The sequence below is a fragment of the Podarcis raffonei genome, chromosome 15 (assembly GCF_027172205.1).
Source record: "Podarcis raffonei isolate rPodRaf1 chromosome 15, rPodRaf1.pri, whole genome shotgun sequence".
Taxonomy (NCBI): Eukaryota; Metazoa; Chordata; class Lepidosauria; order Squamata; family Lacertidae; genus Podarcis; species Podarcis raffonei.
Genome location: NC_070616.1, coordinates 42,931,032 through 42,946,762, shown reverse-complemented (window position 1 = coordinate 42,946,762; position 15,731 = coordinate 42,931,032). Strand labels below are relative to the sequence as shown.

The 15,731-nt window shown below is 50.4% G+C and overlaps 1 protein-coding gene across 3 annotated transcripts; it reads right to left on the bottom strand.

Annotated features, from left to right (window-relative positions):
• Positions 1–8,103: 8,103 nt before the first annotated feature.
• Positions 8,104–12,753, bottom strand: EGR3 (early growth response 3). 3 transcript variants are annotated; one of them, XM_053367031.1, is made up of 3 exons: positions 12,005–12,114; positions 10,656–10,801; positions 8,104–9,619 (listed from the first exon to the last, which is right to left on the bottom strand). In XM_053367031.1, the coding sequence occupies exon 3, from the start codon at positions 9,609–9,611 to the stop codon at positions 8,529–8,531; it is 1,083 nt and encodes a 360-aa protein (XP_053223006.1). In that variant the 5' UTR covers positions 9,612–9,619; positions 10,656–10,801; positions 12,005–12,114; the 3' UTR covers positions 8,104–8,528. The 3 variants fall into 3 exon arrangements, with proteins under 3 accessions (XP_053223006.1, XP_053223007.1, XP_053223005.1); XM_053367032.1 differs by lacking the exons at positions 10,656–10,801; positions 12,005–12,114 and adding an exon at positions 11,727–11,895; XM_053367030.1 differs by lacking the exon at positions 10,656–10,801 and having other exon boundaries at positions 8,105–9,619; positions 12,005–12,753.
• Positions 12,754–15,731: the final 2,978 nt, after the last annotated feature.

The following is a 15,731-nucleotide window of genomic DNA, read 5'->3' as shown; positions in this document are numbered from 1 at the left end:
TTTTTTGGGGGGGGGGAATGAATGAATTCCTATGGCCCACAAATAACCCAGAGATGCATTTTAAATAAAAGCACACATTCTACTCATGTAAAAACACCAGGCAGGCGCCACAAATAACCCAGAGATGCATTTTAAATAAAAGGACACATTCTACTTATGTAAAAACATGCTGATTCCTGGACCATCTGCGGGCTGGACTGAGAAGGCAATTGGGCCACATCTGGCCCCCGGGCCTTAGTTTGCCTACCCCTGGTGTATGGTATTCCTTAAAACGCTTTGTATGTTTGCTCACACTATATAAAATAACAATACACAGCAACATCTATTATACAGGAGCCCCCTTCTCACAAAATGTCCTTGTGAGAAGGTAAAACAGGTTCTTCTTATGAAGCACTTTCTGTTCCAGGGTTTTTTCCATCTACGGTACCTTTTTTATTACACCAGCATGGCGTAGCTGTTATAGTGCTAGACTGGGACCTGGGAGACTAGAGTTTGAATCCCCACTCAGACAGTGAAGCTCACCAGGTGACCTTTTGCAAGGCACAGGGTGGTTGTGAGGATAAAATGGGGAGGGGGGAAACCTATGTATGCTGGTTTGAACTCCTGGAGGGAAAAGTAGAGTATGAACACTAAAATATAAAAGGCTGAATTTCAGTGAGTATTTCTAGGATATCAACTTGACACAATGCCTCATGAAATCTCATGTGAAAAGTTAATATAAATTGGCTTGAATGCAAGACTCATCACATGGCGCAAGAAAGCGCCCAGGGGAGCAGAGGCAAAGAGCAATGCCTCATGGATTTGCACAGTGACAGGGTGGTGCCCAGAAGGGATAAGCGCAAGGACTGGCTTTATTTATTAGCAATCTGGACTGGCAGGTAAACAGCACGGTAATTACATTTGCAGATGATGCTATACTGGGAGGTGTTACAAACAGCAGTGAGGACAAAGGATTAATGTAAAAGGATCTAGAGAGGTTAGAAACGAAGATAGATTCAGGCTGGACAAATAAATGCAAGCAGCACACAACTCTTTAGAGAAATTATCTTCAAGGAAACTATTCATTTTGTGGGAGGCAATAAAAAATAGGGAACGAGAAAAAGAGAAAACTACGGTAAGGCCTAGAAATAAGAGCAAACAAGAAATAGGTTCACAATGTGGCTATGTAGCCAAGAAGATTGAAGATCTGAAGACTCATAGATATGCTCTGAAGCCAAGAGGCAACCGAAAGCCATGCATGGGCTGTTTGGAACCTTGGCCAAAAAAACTGGGCAGATCTCTCCTGTCTCCCTTCTCTTGGGATAGTGCAATGAACATTCCATTCCTGTCTATCTTAATCTCTGCCAGGAAACAATATCAATTTGCCCAGCCCTATTCCCTTCTGGCATTCTCAGAGAATGAAAGGGCTTCAACAATGAGGACCAAAATCCAAGAATGATGCCGAACAACTTGATACAGAACACACTGAATACTACCCAGGATCAAGACAGAAAAGCTAGCTAAATGCCTGGTGGTTGAATGAGCATTCTAACTCCAGTTGTTAAAACAACAATAATTACAGAGAGAATATTTTGTGAGGAGTTTAATAACCACAAACAATCGGACTATTTAGGTGGGCTATTAGGGAAATCAGTATCTGTCCACTTGCTAAATAAACCCCCAAAACACCAGGTCAGCCTTTCGTAAGGGGCAAGCAAAAAGAATGAGGAGGGTCATTCCAGTTAAATATATTAAAATCCTCTAAAGTTATTCCTTAATTCATGTCCAACTCCTCATTAAGGGGCCAGGTGTGGGACTAATTTTCCAAGTGTCATATTAAGGCCCAGTGTGATCTTAGGCAGCCTTCCCAACCTGCTGCCCTCCAGGTATTTTGGACTAACTTGACCATTTCCCATGCTGGCTGGAGCTGATACGGAAGGAACCAGGCTGAGGACAGCTGGTGTGGGGCAAGTCATTTCTTTCACGGGCACCAAAGTTTTCTTCAAATGAGGGACTACAGAATGTTTAAATTTCTCCCAAACAGATATAAATCAGGCTAGCACAACTTGTGACTCACCAATATTAACGAATGCTGCCCATACCAGCTATGACAAGCATTCCATCAGGGATCCAATATAAACCACATAATTTTGCAGCTTGCCCAGGACTGCAGAATAGAGGATTGTCAAGCATCAAGATTCAAGACAGTCAACTAGTATGTGGTTGCAGGCTGGCATTTAGTCACAGTTATACAGGCCTAGTGTAGCTAAACCTAAACATTGCCTAAACATTGATCTCACAGATCAAAAGGATTAGAATATAAGTGGGTAAGTTAAATTCTAATCAGAGTCTTTGATGAAAAACAATGAGGAAGTGTCTTGACTCTGAAGACAGGGATATTTCTCTACTCAAGAGTAGCTTTTGTCAAAAATTGACTCCCAAGGCCAGCAGACATATAGGGTTTGGTTTGTGGGTAAGAGAAAAGTTGCTTGTAAATGGAACTGCTAATTTTTGTTGTTTAAGTTTTTAAACAAAGTTATAAAGTTTTTATAAACTTCATTATACAGCTTTTGGTGATTGCTGAAGACTCACCTCTTTACCTTGGCTTCAGATGCATATTTTAGCACTCACCTTATTTTGGTAATGTTGTTTTAAAATGTTTCTAAATATTGTGTTTTAATAATAATATAATTAATTGTTGTAACCTGTCCTGGGACCTTAAAGTGAAGGGCAGGTAATAAATTGCAGCAATAATAAGAAATAATAATAAAGAGAAATTCCTTTCAAATTAAAGATAGCCCCTTTTTGCAGAAATGCACAGCTCTGTATGACAAAATGGATTCTACTCAAAGTGTGGGAGTGGGGAGGACGATGATGATGATGATGATGATATTAGGCTGTTAGTGTGCTTTTCACTATGTTTTTATTATGTTTTTGAGATAGATGTTCTGTAGTGTATTTTTTAATGTTGTATACCACCCTGGAATCTTTTGATAAAGGGTGGTATATAAATTAAATTAGTAGCAGTAGTAATTGTAATTGTAATAATAATGATGGTGATGATGATGTCAGCAGTCACAAGCACAGATCAACAAACATGGAAGGAGTAGCTTAATTATTTGGAATTGGGCTGCCCAGAGCTGTCAACTAGTTTTCTCCCTCAAAAGTATTACCACTGTCCAAATCTAAATGAAATAAAAACAATATTTTGTTCTTCAGTGTCCTGTCATCTTAGGAGCCTAACTGGGAGAAAGAGGTGCGTTCAAATTGCTAGGGCTGTATCCAATGCTAGTCCTTCTCAGAGTAGACCCACTGAAATTAATAAACCTAAGTTAGTCACGCACATTAACTTCAATGGGCCTACTCTGACACAAGTAATATTGGATACTCTTCCTCAAAAAAGCAATGAGAAATAGGCCATGTGTTACAAGAAAAAAAGTTGAAGAGCAGAGATTGGAATTGCTATAATGATATCAAATGCCAGTATGATAAGCAGGTTGTTTTATGTATAAAAGTGTGTGTGTGTTTCTGTTCTAAAACTGAAACCTACATTCATTTTGAAGCCTACACCAGTTTGTTGCAAAGTTGGCTGAATTTTACTCATACTTTGATTCACCATGTACATAGGGAGCACCTGAGGACTCACTTGACTGTCTACCAGGGTTGATACATAAGTAAAGATCAGGGGAATAGGAGCATTATCAAAATGCCCTGCATACAGACGGTCCCAACTTTGATCCACCACAACTTCAGCCAAAAAAGCAGCCTATTGCAGAAGGACTGGGAAAGACTCCACCAAAGGCTCTTGGAGAGCTACCAGCCAGTCAGACAGCATGGAGTGAACTATGACGGCCCCATGGGCGTAGGCAAGGGGGAGGCAGCTGCCCTCCAAATCAAGCAAATAAATAAAAATGCTTAACTGACCAATCACATCACAGGTAACTTGGTTCTGTACCCCCTAACATAAATCGTGGCTACACCCATGGACTGCCTGCCCCCCAAAACTTTGCATGCCTTAACCAGATAGGAATGTATTTCAGAATACTAACACAGTATACTTCCTGAAGAAACTGAGTAGGCACATAAATCTTGCCAGTGAGGAGGAAGGAATGGTTTTCAAGTGGTTTTTGGATTTTAAAAATGCATTCTTGAGTCCAAGGACAAAACCCTAAGAAGACGACTTGATAGTCCTGATTACTGTGACAATCAAACAACATGGGTCAGTGTATGCAATCAGCAGAACCCTTCATTTTTCTGGAATAGATGTACCCCTTCACTGTGGAGGTGGAAATGTTTCATTTAAGAGACAGGGAGGGGGAGAAATAGCTATCACCATGCACACAGACACCAACATGTCAGGGAGAAGGGTTTGTCCTAGAAGTCTCTTGACAAGTCTGTTGTCTATGTTCCTAAAGGACTGAATTTTGAACCCTGCCCCCTCCATGACAGCAGCATTCAGACATGCAACATTCTTGCCTCCATATTGAAAGGGAGCATTCAAGGAAAAGCTTTTTGCTATGGTTCTGCTGATCCCAGCCAAGTAAACCCATTTCAGACTCATGAAATAAGTACATTTCAGACTCCATCTGACCTATAAACCAGAGTAATGCCCTTGAGAGCTGAGCTGGTCTGTAGACCTCTGTCTAGAAACATCAGCTGCCATCATCAAATTTACCCTCTGCTGCTTCTCAAATGATGGGAGAGCTGAGTAATAAAGCACTAACAAAAACAAATACTACTGCCATTGATACACAGTATTTTTTGCTTTATAAGACGCACCAGACCACAAGACACACCTAGTTTTTGGAGGAGGAAAACAAGAAAAAAATATTCTGAATCTCAGAAGCCAGAACAGCAAGAGGGATCACTGCGCAGTGAAAGCAGCAATCTCTCTTGCTGTTCTGGCTTCTGGGATAGCTGCACAGCCTGCATTCACTCCATAAGACGCACACATATTTCCCCTTACTTATTAGGAGGGGAAAAGTGAGTCTTATAGAGCAAAAAATACGGTATATGCCAAGAGGACCCATCAACGGTGGTAGTGTGTGTGTGTGTGTGTGAAGATTATAGCACTAGATAGGTTATAAGATAGTACCTATCCTTTAGAAGCTTTGTTGAGTTCCTTACAGTTTTCTAATGAACGTATTTTCCTCCACTATCCTTTCAGTTACCACTACTATTCCTAAAAACAATGTCTAGAAGATGTTTTAAACCATACATGCCATGCCACAAATGCATTCCTTTTTTCTGTTTTCCCTCCTTTACCTCAAGTGATGAGGCTTTGGGAAGGAGACAGAGCATTAACAGCTAAGCCATTAAGACCCTCCTACATCTGAGTTAGTGCAAATGCTTCTTTTGTCACAATGTAAATGTTTGCCTTAAATGGAGAGCAATAAGTGTACAGTCATTACCTAACATTTATATGGATGTGGCTGCTCAGTGTCTGGAATAAAATGGAAATGGGGTGGGCCCCCCACGTGATGGTGATTCTGGTAAAGTACCCATAACAGTGAAGATAAGATCACATGCACAACACAGGAGGAAACATTAAGAGGCGGAGCCCAAACACAGATAACACCATCTAAAGTGCATGTTTAAATAACAGGGAATTGGGTCCAGTTTTAAACTAAATTATTTGGAAGTAATTCCCCTTGATTTCAATGGAGCTTAATTCCAAGTAAATGTTCTTGTGATTTGCAGTGCTAAGGGAGGTTTTGCACAAGACCAAGACGGGTTAAAAGTCAAGGTGCCGCCATTCTGACTTCCAAGCCCTATATACAGACCCAGAAAGAAATTCAAACAAGGTGCACACTTCTGTACGGTGCCAGAATACATTTCCATATCAGATCTACAAGGATTCATAATGCCTAATCCCTTTAAAGTGAACAGTTTCTTTTCCCTTGACATACTAAATTTATCCCCCCAAAGCAGAGAATGTATAACATATAATATACACACAATGATATTTAAAAAGAAATAAATAAAGATATTTACTACAAGGAGTTGATTGTCAGCAAACACAATATATTTACTGCATTAGCATTTGCTCACAGTGCAAATGGTACAACAATACATCAGTTCAATATTTCTGATTTTCCCCTTTAAAATGCTGTATGCATTAACTATCATATTTGCATTACATGACAAATGAGCCAATGAAATGTGTGTGAAAATTATCACTTTTTTCACAATATCAAGCATTTTAACCTTAGTATAAGGTACTATAAATCCAAGAAATAAAAACATCCACAAAATATATTACATCTGATTTGTCTCTTTTCCCCTAAGTACTCAACTTTATACAAAAGTCTTTCAAAAAATATCATCCCCTTAGATTTTAGTAGTTAAACCTGATTTTTGTTTCTTTCAGTTCACATAGACTGCATTTCTCTCTCTCTCTGAGAATGTTTGTTTTAATTTTCTTTTTAACATGCAGACATCAAACCTGGATAAAACACAACCTTTTGGCAACAAGTTTTTTTAATAATTATCATCATTGTTTTGCTTAAATATCTGAGCAGTTTTATTAAAACAAAAGAAAAGAAAAGAAAAACAAAGCAAGACATGCAATGACATGCACGTACCAGAAGGAGTAAAGGAAAAAAGGCAAACTGCTTTCTCTCCCCACCCCTGTTTATGCTAAGTGACCCCCCCCCCAAATCAAAACAAAACAAAACAATAAAATCACATTATAAAAAGTACGCATTTAAAACACTGTTTTCTGCATTTCTGGAAATAATTGTCCTTGTGCTAAAAAAACAAAAAACAAAACAAAACGCATCCCAAATTGATGCCCATTAGCCCTCTTTCCCAAAATGGCATCCCCCAGGTGAGCTAAAATGACCTGGAAATTGCTAACCCGCCTCCCATTCGTTTGTTAAGGGTCTTATGAACATTTAAATAGTTCATCTGAATCTACCACGCATTCACACGCGCACACGTTCTCTCTCTCTCTCTCTCTCTCTCTCTCTCTCTCTCTCTCACACACACACACACACACACACACAGTGCTTTTAAAGAAGAATAGAAGGGGCAAGGGTATGAACACACACAAAAGCCGACCCTCGAAACAGACACACCATGTAAACTCTCCTGCCTCTCCCACCCCCAACAGTAGCCTAGTCTCAGAGAAAAGTGAATAGGGATCCTCAGCAGTCCTGTACATTCAAGTCAGGGGGAGCCTGACTCCCTCCAACCCGCTTTTCTCGCTACATTCAGAGCTGCCAACAGCGGATGACAAGAAGGTCGGCTTGGTGTGACAAATCTAATCAAAGGGATCGATAAATCCATGTTTCTTCATTCTCTCTCTTCACCCAACTCCTCCTTTGGAGGAAATAAAGTTTGAAGTGCCTGCACCAGTTTCCCCAGTTACTGCCCCTTTCTCGCTTTCATTCCCCACCCTCAACAATTCTTAAAGCTATATAATAACACCCAGACTAAGTTTTGCTGTGGTCGCTATTTACAATCCCTCTGCACTAGGAAGCTGAGAGTGACATGGAAGGGCCGGACCCTGTTTTGGAAAGCCCTGCTCATTTCCAAGGTGGAAGAAGAGGAGGCCGAAGGAGCCAGCCGAGGAAGGCGAAAGGACAGGCGTGTGTTTGGGGCGGCGGGCGAGCGGGCGGGTCATTGGTTTTATTACAGGTTTGGAGGAGGTTGGGTAATACTTTTGGAGGGATGGGGGAGGGAGGGAGAAAAGGGAGCAAGAGGAAGACTTACGGGAAAGGGGGTTTAATTGCCAAGAAAAAAGAGGAAGGACTCTCTCCATGTGAAAAAGCCAGAAATCACCCAGGTTGCTCCCCAGTCATGGCAAAGGAGAGCAAGGCGGCTCCGGCACTCCGAGAGGGGGACCAAGACAGAGGCAGCCACAGCTACAGCAAAGCAGCACAGCCGCAGCGCCTTCCTATAAGGGACTGACTGGCTCGCCATCCATTGCAAAAGTCACCCAATTTCTTCCAGCATCTCCCCAGGGCGTTGGGACTGGGAAGGGAGGGGGGAAAGGCTCTGGTGGGGGGCCCACCCCACGGTGCACAGGGGACGGGGAACTTAACTGTTGGCTAAAAAACAGCCAGGTTCAGTTCAAGAGGCTGACACACGCACGCACACACACGCGCACTGCGCTTTGGTGCCCCCTCCCTCGAGGGAGAAGGAGGAAGATCAGAGGAAGGGCATCTGTTGGGGTAGGGGGAGAGGAATCCAGGGAAGTTTTCCCATGTCCATCCGCTACCCTTTCACACGTGCCAGACGGAGCTTCCCCCCCAGGCACCCCATGCCCAGGGCAGCTCCTCCGGGAGAAGTGGCTCAGTCCCCGCTTGCCCTCCTCTCCTAAGCCGCTGAGAATCAAGACGATCCGGCGGAAAGTTCAAGGCTTCCTCCCACCACCAGCTTGGCGGCGGCGAGAGGCTTGCGCGCAAAGGCATCCCTTTCGCGGGAGCCTGGGGAGGCCAACAGCTTCTGCCGCCGCCGCCGCCGCTGCTCGGCGGGTTTTGCGCCAGGTGGGCACGAAAGACAGCGCTGGAGAGGCACTGGGGCTCGGCGGGGCGGGAGCAGCGTCACGCGCAAGTGGTGACCACGGGGGCCAGCGACGAGACGGCGGGCGAGCCGCCCGGCCCGGCCCCCCCGGGCGCGCTGACAGCCGCCGCCGAGCCCTTGTCGGCCTTCTTCTCCTTCTGCTTGAGGTGGATCTTGGCATGCCTCTTGCGCTCGTCGCTGCGCGCGAACTTGCGCCCGCAGAACTCGCAGGCGAAGGGCTTCTCGCCCGTGTGCGTGCGGATGTGCGTGGTGAGGTGGTCGCTGCGGCTGAAGCTGCGCATGCAGATGCGGCACTGGAAGGGCTTGTGGCCCGTGTGGATGCGCAGGTGCCGCGTCAGCTCGTCGGAGCGCGAGAAGCGCCGGTCGCAGCCCTCCGCCGGGCAGGCGTGCGGCCGCTCGTGCAGGGGCGTCTTGCTGGGCCGGTTGGGGTACTTGCGCGGCCGGATGGGCTTGAGCGTGAGCGGGGGCTGCTGCTGCGCTAGGCTGCCGAAGCCCGGGTGGATCTGCTTGTCCTTGAAGGCTTTGATGGTCTCCAGGGGGGTGATGGGCGGCGGGTTGACCCGGATCGAGTCCAGGTTCTGGAAAGGTTTGTGCTCGGGGAGGCTGCCCAGGTCGTTGGGGTGCCCGTGGTAGAGGTTGTAGTCCGGGATCATGGGGAAGAGGTTGCTCTCCAGGCCTCCGCCGCCGCCCCCGCCCCCGCCGCCGCCGGGCTTGGCCCCTTGGTAATCCTGCGCCGAGTAGGAGAGGCCGGCGTTGCCCTGCGGGTCGTGGAAGGGCACCGGCTCGCCCGCGTAAAGGTCACTGCAGGTGGAGTAAGGGGGCAGCGCTGGGTACATGCCTTCGACGTCGCCCTGGCTCTGAACCTGCACCATGCTGCCCGTCGAGGCCTGCGCGCTGGAGGAGGGCGGCGGCGGCGGAGGCACCCCCAGGATGCCCGCGCTCATCAGGCTGATGATGTTGTCCTGGCACCAGTTGGACGGCGAGTCGAAGGCGAACTTGCCCAGGTAGGTCACCGTTTTGTTGCCGCCGGGGGCGGGCTGGAAGGAGCCCGAGTACGACGACAGGTCTTGGCCGGACTTGTCGTTGGCTAAGCCAATATCCATAACATTATCTGCGGAGGGCGAGAAGGAGAGAAGCCAGAGCGGGGAGAAAAGGGGAAAGGAAGGCAGGAAGGACGGAAGAAAGAAAGAAAGAAAACGGGTCAGCGATTGCGGGGCAGGGGGAGTCGTCGGGTTGCGGGGAAGGGCCCTTATTTAGACAAGGGAGAATTCATTGGGCGTAGGTGGGATCCCCCCCCCCAGTTTGGAAGTCCGAATCCTGCAAAACCATGGGAAGGCGCGGGCAGAAGCTGAGCAGCACCGCCTCCAACACATGGTCTTGCACACGAGACAGATCAGGTGCAGACACAAGGAAAGAGCCGCCGTCGGGAGGCCGGGGAGGCGGAGCCCTTGAGTGTATCTGCTCAAAGATCGGGATCCTACAGGGGAGGGGCACACAAAACCCGATCAAAGGCTGATCCCCCGCCCGCGCGCCCAACAAGTGCCGGGAAACTGAGGCTCTAACTTCCAAGGAGTCTGGACTGTGCATCTCTACATAGCCATGTATGCACACAAGCACATCAGCTCACACACAGATATGTGATATGTATGTGTCTGTAACGATTTCAGCACACGCACCACACGCACATATAGGGCGGCATACATGTACTCCGCCATATGCGCGCGCGCGCGCACTTGGAACGCTAGAAAGCAACAACATACAACTGTGGCACTTGCCTGGGTACGAAATGCAAGCATGTACAAACACACACGTTAGCGACATACGTACACACACCCAGACGAGACAGCCACACGCGCGAGAGAATATCTAAGCGCGCGCACACAAGCAGCTAACGTAATCTGCACAGGCCATCTTCACGGGAACCCTGCGAAGGAGAGCAGGGAGGCGACTCCATTGCCGGAGCCGCCGGACGAGCCTCCGAGTTTCCTATGTACTTGAGCCTCCAAGGCATCGGGCAACGCTGGTCGGGCCTCTGTGTACTTAGGGAGGGGTCCGACGAGAACACAACCCCGGGGAGAGAGGGGGAAAGATTGGGAGAGGGAGCAGGAGCAGGAGGAGGAGAAGCGGGGTCAGGAGGAAGCAGGTACCTGAAGTTACAGGTAGGCTCAGGCTGCCGAGAGCGAACTGGTCTGCCTCTCGTTCTCTCTTTCTCTCTGCTGCTCTCCAGGCGTTTTCCCACCCCACCGACGCAGACCGGGACTTCCAGCAGAGCTTTACAAACTTGCCGTGATTTCTGCGTCGAGACCAGTTATGAAAGATATAAGGGGGAGGGTGTTTTTCTTTCTCTGTCTCTCTCGCTCTCTTTTTAGGGGTGGCGGGGGAGATCAAGCAATACTGTGGAGAGAAGGGGTTGCGACTTGGCGGGGGGGGGAGTGTTGGTTGATCGAAATGAGAGAGCCCTGCGCTGCTTGTGCGGGTGAGGCTAGGCAGAACCGAACCGGGTCTGCTCTCACAGCAACGCTTGCAGCAAAAGAGGCTCCAGCCCAGCGCGCAGACCTCTCGCCTCCCGGCGCAGTCCGCGCGGGTGCCCAGCGTCCCCTCCACTTCCTTGGCGGCGTCCAGAAAGAGCCGACGCAACTTCACCTGCCCCGGATGGCTCCGGCACGAGAGATGGAGGCCGAGGAAGCCCCCTCCTCTCCTGGCCCCAACCTCAGTTCTCCTCTTTGCCTACCCCCTTCTCCGACCCCAGGAATCCTCCTCCGAGAAACCTCCCCACGTTGGGAAACAGAAAAAGAAGATCCCTCTCACCCGCTCCCACCCGCTCCTCGTTCCGACATGATTTCTGTATATGTATAGCTAAAAAGAGGCAGGAGAATGAGGGGGTGCTGGGTTGTGTGCGTGTGCACAGGGAGGAGGGGGTGCCCGCGCGGCGATGGCAGCCTGTGCCACAGAGAAGCCACAGCGCACGGAGAGGGAGACAGAGACACACGCACAAGGACTAAAAGACACGGGGAAACACACACACACGGACACACGGACACGCATGCGAAGGACTTGCAGGGGAGAAGGGCGAATCAGCCCCACGGCCACCGGCGTACGCCCGAGAGACCCGTGGCAAGGCCTCCAAAGGGCAAAGTCCAAGGGGCGCGAGGGAGAAGGGTGGCTTCCAACGGCCCCTCGCTCGCTCGCCTAGCTTGCCAGCCCCTGCCCCACCGTACCTTCCAGCTTCTCCCCCCGCTGGGAGTTCCTGCCTGCCCCTCTCCTCCGGAGCCCGGCAGCGCAGCGGCAGCAGCAATGGCTCCAGCGCGCAGAGGAGGCGGTGGAGGGATGGATGGGAGATGGGGGTAGGGGCAGATTCACAGGCTCAGCTCCGGCCTCTCTTTGCCCGCGAAGGCTTCACCGCCCGCCCACCCACCCCCGACAGAGCGACATGCTTCGCCCCCTCCCTCCCTCCCCCCCGCCACCGCCACACGCCCCCACCCCCTTCCTTCTTTACCTGTCGCCATCTGGTTATTATAGTGAGCCACCGACGCCTCGCCGTTGCTGGAGAAGATGTTCAGAGAGTTGGGGATCTCCTCGGGGTACAAATTGTCAGGCAACTGGTTCATCAAAGTGTTCATGGTCCCTGGCAGCTTATCCACGAGTTTGCCTGTCATAGCACTGGAGGAAGAGGAGAAGGAGGCTGCTGCGGCGGCTGCTTCGGCGGCGGGTTCAAAGCGGCTCCGAGCTCCGCTCCTGACAAGGCGGCATCCGCGTGGCAAATCCGTGCGAAGGAGACCATGCGAGAGAAAAGTTGCGGCGGCGAGGGGGGCGCTGCTGGGGGAGGAAAGAAGGCGCTGTGGGCCCGGGGGAGGGGGCCAGTTGGCGGAGGAGGGTGGGAAGGTGGGTGGTCGGTGGGGGCGCGCAATCCTCGGTGGATCCCCGGAGGTGTTTCCTGAAGGGAGGAGGTGGGAGTCCCGATCTGCTTTGCAGATGTGATGGCAGAAGATGGTGGGAGTCTTTAATCCCTCCCTGCCTCCCCTCCTCCTCCTCCCCGGCCTCGCTTTTCCTTCCCTGCCTTCTTCTCTCGCTCGTTCAGCAGGTTCCCTCACTGCAGCCCAAATGCTCAACCAGGGAAATCCGCCAGCCTATTTATGTGAGCGACGGGAAAGCTCCGTGACGTAGCTGCCCATATATGGACAGATAAAGCGGCGCCGAAGCCGAGACGTCACAATGGAAGCTCCTCACAATGGAACGTTTCGAAAGCAGGAAGCAGCGAGAGCTGCACGCCGCCGCCGCCGCCGCGGCCCCCGGCCGGGCGAAGAGGAGCCCGGGACGGCCACCTGGCCGGGGGGCAAGGAGGGGTCGCCGCTTGGGGGCCCCTCCGGAGGCCGCCCTCGGCTCCGCGCGCCTGCCTGGCTTGCAAAGCATCGCCAGGCGGCGGACCGGCCTCTCCCCACCCGCCGAAGGGCACGGGCTGGCGAGCGCCCCACGCCCCCTGCGCGCTTCCTCCAGCCCTATTTACCTCGCGCTCGTCTTCGGGGAGGAGGAGGAGGAAGCGGGGGTGAATTACGCGCCTCGGCAGCAGACAGACACGCGTCCTTGTTTTCACAGCGCCCATTGCTAAACAGCTCCGCTGTGCTGCAGCTGCCCTCTTGGGCTTTGGATTGCATCCACAGACCCGTGCGCACGCCGCGGGATCCGAGCCGCGAAGAAGGCGCCACTCCGCACAGACAAGCAGCCGGAGGGGCCGGACCCGCCGCCCCGCCAGGACCCCCTTCCAGCCACAGCCAAAGTCCTTCCTCTGTGGCTCGCCCTGCGTGTCCCCAGAGCGCTGGAGCTGCGCAGAGAGATCTATGAAAACGCACCATAGAGCGAATAGGCCCAACGCCCAAAGGAGCCCAGTGTGGCCTAAAAGCAGGGATGAGGGACCTGTGGTCCGCTAAACGCTGTGGGATCAGGGGTAACTGTTGATACGGTCCAGGAACATCTGCAGGGCCGCCCGCAGCTTAGTCACCCCCGGCCTAAAAAGTTTCCCCCTCATCCTCAAAACAACATGGTGAGGTAAATCTACCTGGAAAGGTTAACCACCTTGCGGGCTGATTTTATAAATGAATAAGCAGGCCGTAAGAAACGCAGCGCAAGGCTCCAGAGCGAACAGGCCAAAGCTTTGGGCAGAGCGGAGATCCTCGCGGACCCTCGCCTTGGTCTAAGCCAGGGAACAAAGCCGGTTGCCAAGAAGCGTCAGCCGCTGCAGCCGCTGCTTTTGTGGGAGTTGGGTTCGGATGCAAATAGGAAGGCCAGGGCAGACTCGGCTTCCCCTCGCCTTGTTCGCCGCCGACGCTGCCCCCCTTCCCTCCCCCCGCTGCAATAATTCGTGGCTGGAAACCAGACGCAGCAATATAGTATATCGAGCAATTTCAAGCAAGCAGCACTTTGTCAGTGATTTCTAGCCCTCCCCTCCTCCCGGTTTAAAGTTTGGCACTTGTGAGGCGTCAGTAATTAGGTGGTTTCGTGCTAAGTGTGCCAACTGATGCTATCTTTAAATAAAACCCTCCGAGTTATGTAGCAAATGTATGGAAAAATTATATGTTGCAATAGCTCGACTTACCCAACTCCTGCACGGCCAGCTCTGCAACGGGAGTGAAATGCACGCTGGAAGGAAACCTGGATTTGGCAAAGGGAGGGGGAGAGAAGCGAGTGGCGGGGCAGGAGCGCGCGAGGAGGCTGAGCAGAGCAGCTCCGGAGATCAGACACCCATAGGCTTCTTCTTCTTTAACTTTATGGCACGTGCAAAGGAGGATTTCTACTCGGGGTGATGGCAGAGGGCGAGGCACAGCGCCAAGATGCCTAACAGTCCCGATCTGAAAATCCTAGAAATGTAAGAAGGAACCACGAGGGTCATCTAGTCCAACCCCTTGCAAGGCAGGAACCTTTTACTCCTTGGTGGCTCAGTTGGTAGAGCATGAGACTCTTCATGCCAGGGTCGTGGGTTCGAGCCTCATGTTGGGCAAAAGTCCTGCATTGCAGGGGGTGGACTAGATGACTCTCGCGGTCACTTCCATCTCTACACTTCTATGATTCTATTCCATGTGGGGCTCGAACCCACGACTCTGAAATTATGAGTCTCATGCTCTACCAACTGAGTTATCCCAACTGAGCTGTTTTAGGTGTCTTTACCCAGAAACAAGCCCTACCGCGCTTGATGGAGGGTTAGTCCCACGCGAGGCTGCAGCGCTAACTTTGATAGCGCAGTAATTCTCGATGGACGTGGCTAGGATTGCGCTGTAAGCCCGTGTGCACAGGACTGCAATCTCAGGCTGTAATCCTTCAGGAGAGTTGAGCCTCACTGAAAATAGTGGCACTTGCCTCTGAACCTGTACAATAGAACTGCATTGTAAGATTTGTTTGGGGTATTTGCGTGTTTGCCCATATAATTTCTTTATTTGTCCCTTACATTTTCTATTTCACCCTTCTTCCTGTTATGGAACCCAAAGTGGCTACACGTGGTCGCAGGAGATCACCCACCCAGATCCCAGGCACTGAGCAGACCCAGTCCTGCTCAGCTTCAGCGAGGCGGCGGCCTCGTCACCCTCCAGGCCGTATCCTGGGGAGGTTTGGAGCGTCGAAAGCGTTGCTGACTAACTTATGGGCTACTACGAGGCGCCCCCCGCCCCCCATTTATTTCTAAGACGACGAAGCTGTTACCTGGATCATCCCCAAGAGCGCCTAGATATCCGGTTACTATGAAGTGCTGGAAACCAACCACGACAAACGTATTAAGAAAAAAGGAGGTGGGGACACTTCTTTTGGCGGGAGGGAATGACTTTCTCTCTTTAAAAACAGACGTTTTGAGCTTTGCAGTCAATCCTGCCTCCCCTCCGCTGAAGCCTGAAGGCGCAAGGGACGGGGGGGGGCAGAGGAGGGTGAGGGGCTGAAATATACTCAGAGTCGCGAAGTGATTTCATGCTCTTTATTCAGCTCGTAGTGGTGAGGAGGAATGAATGAATGTCCCCTCAAAGTATCTGCTTTATATACATTATTTACACAATGGGCTGCACATGATTGGCTAATTCCGGAATTCTACTGTAAGCCAATCAGGTTGTGGATTCACTTCTATCTGGAGCATGATTGGGTAGTTCCTGCCAACCAATCATACTGCTGCATTGTTCTAGGACCAATCAGACTGCTGCATTCTGAATCCTATTGTTCTAGGACCAATCAGACTGCTGCCTTTTGGATCC

Coding starts and splice junctions, on each gene's coding strand:
- EGR3 (XM_053367030.1), bottom strand. CDS start 12,164: ATGACAGGCAAACTCGTGGATAAGCTGCCAGGGACCATGAACACTTTG. Junction 9,620..12,004: donor TAATAACCAGATGGCGACAG/GTAAAGAAGGAA, acceptor CGCCCTCCGCAG/ATAATGTTATGGATATTGGC.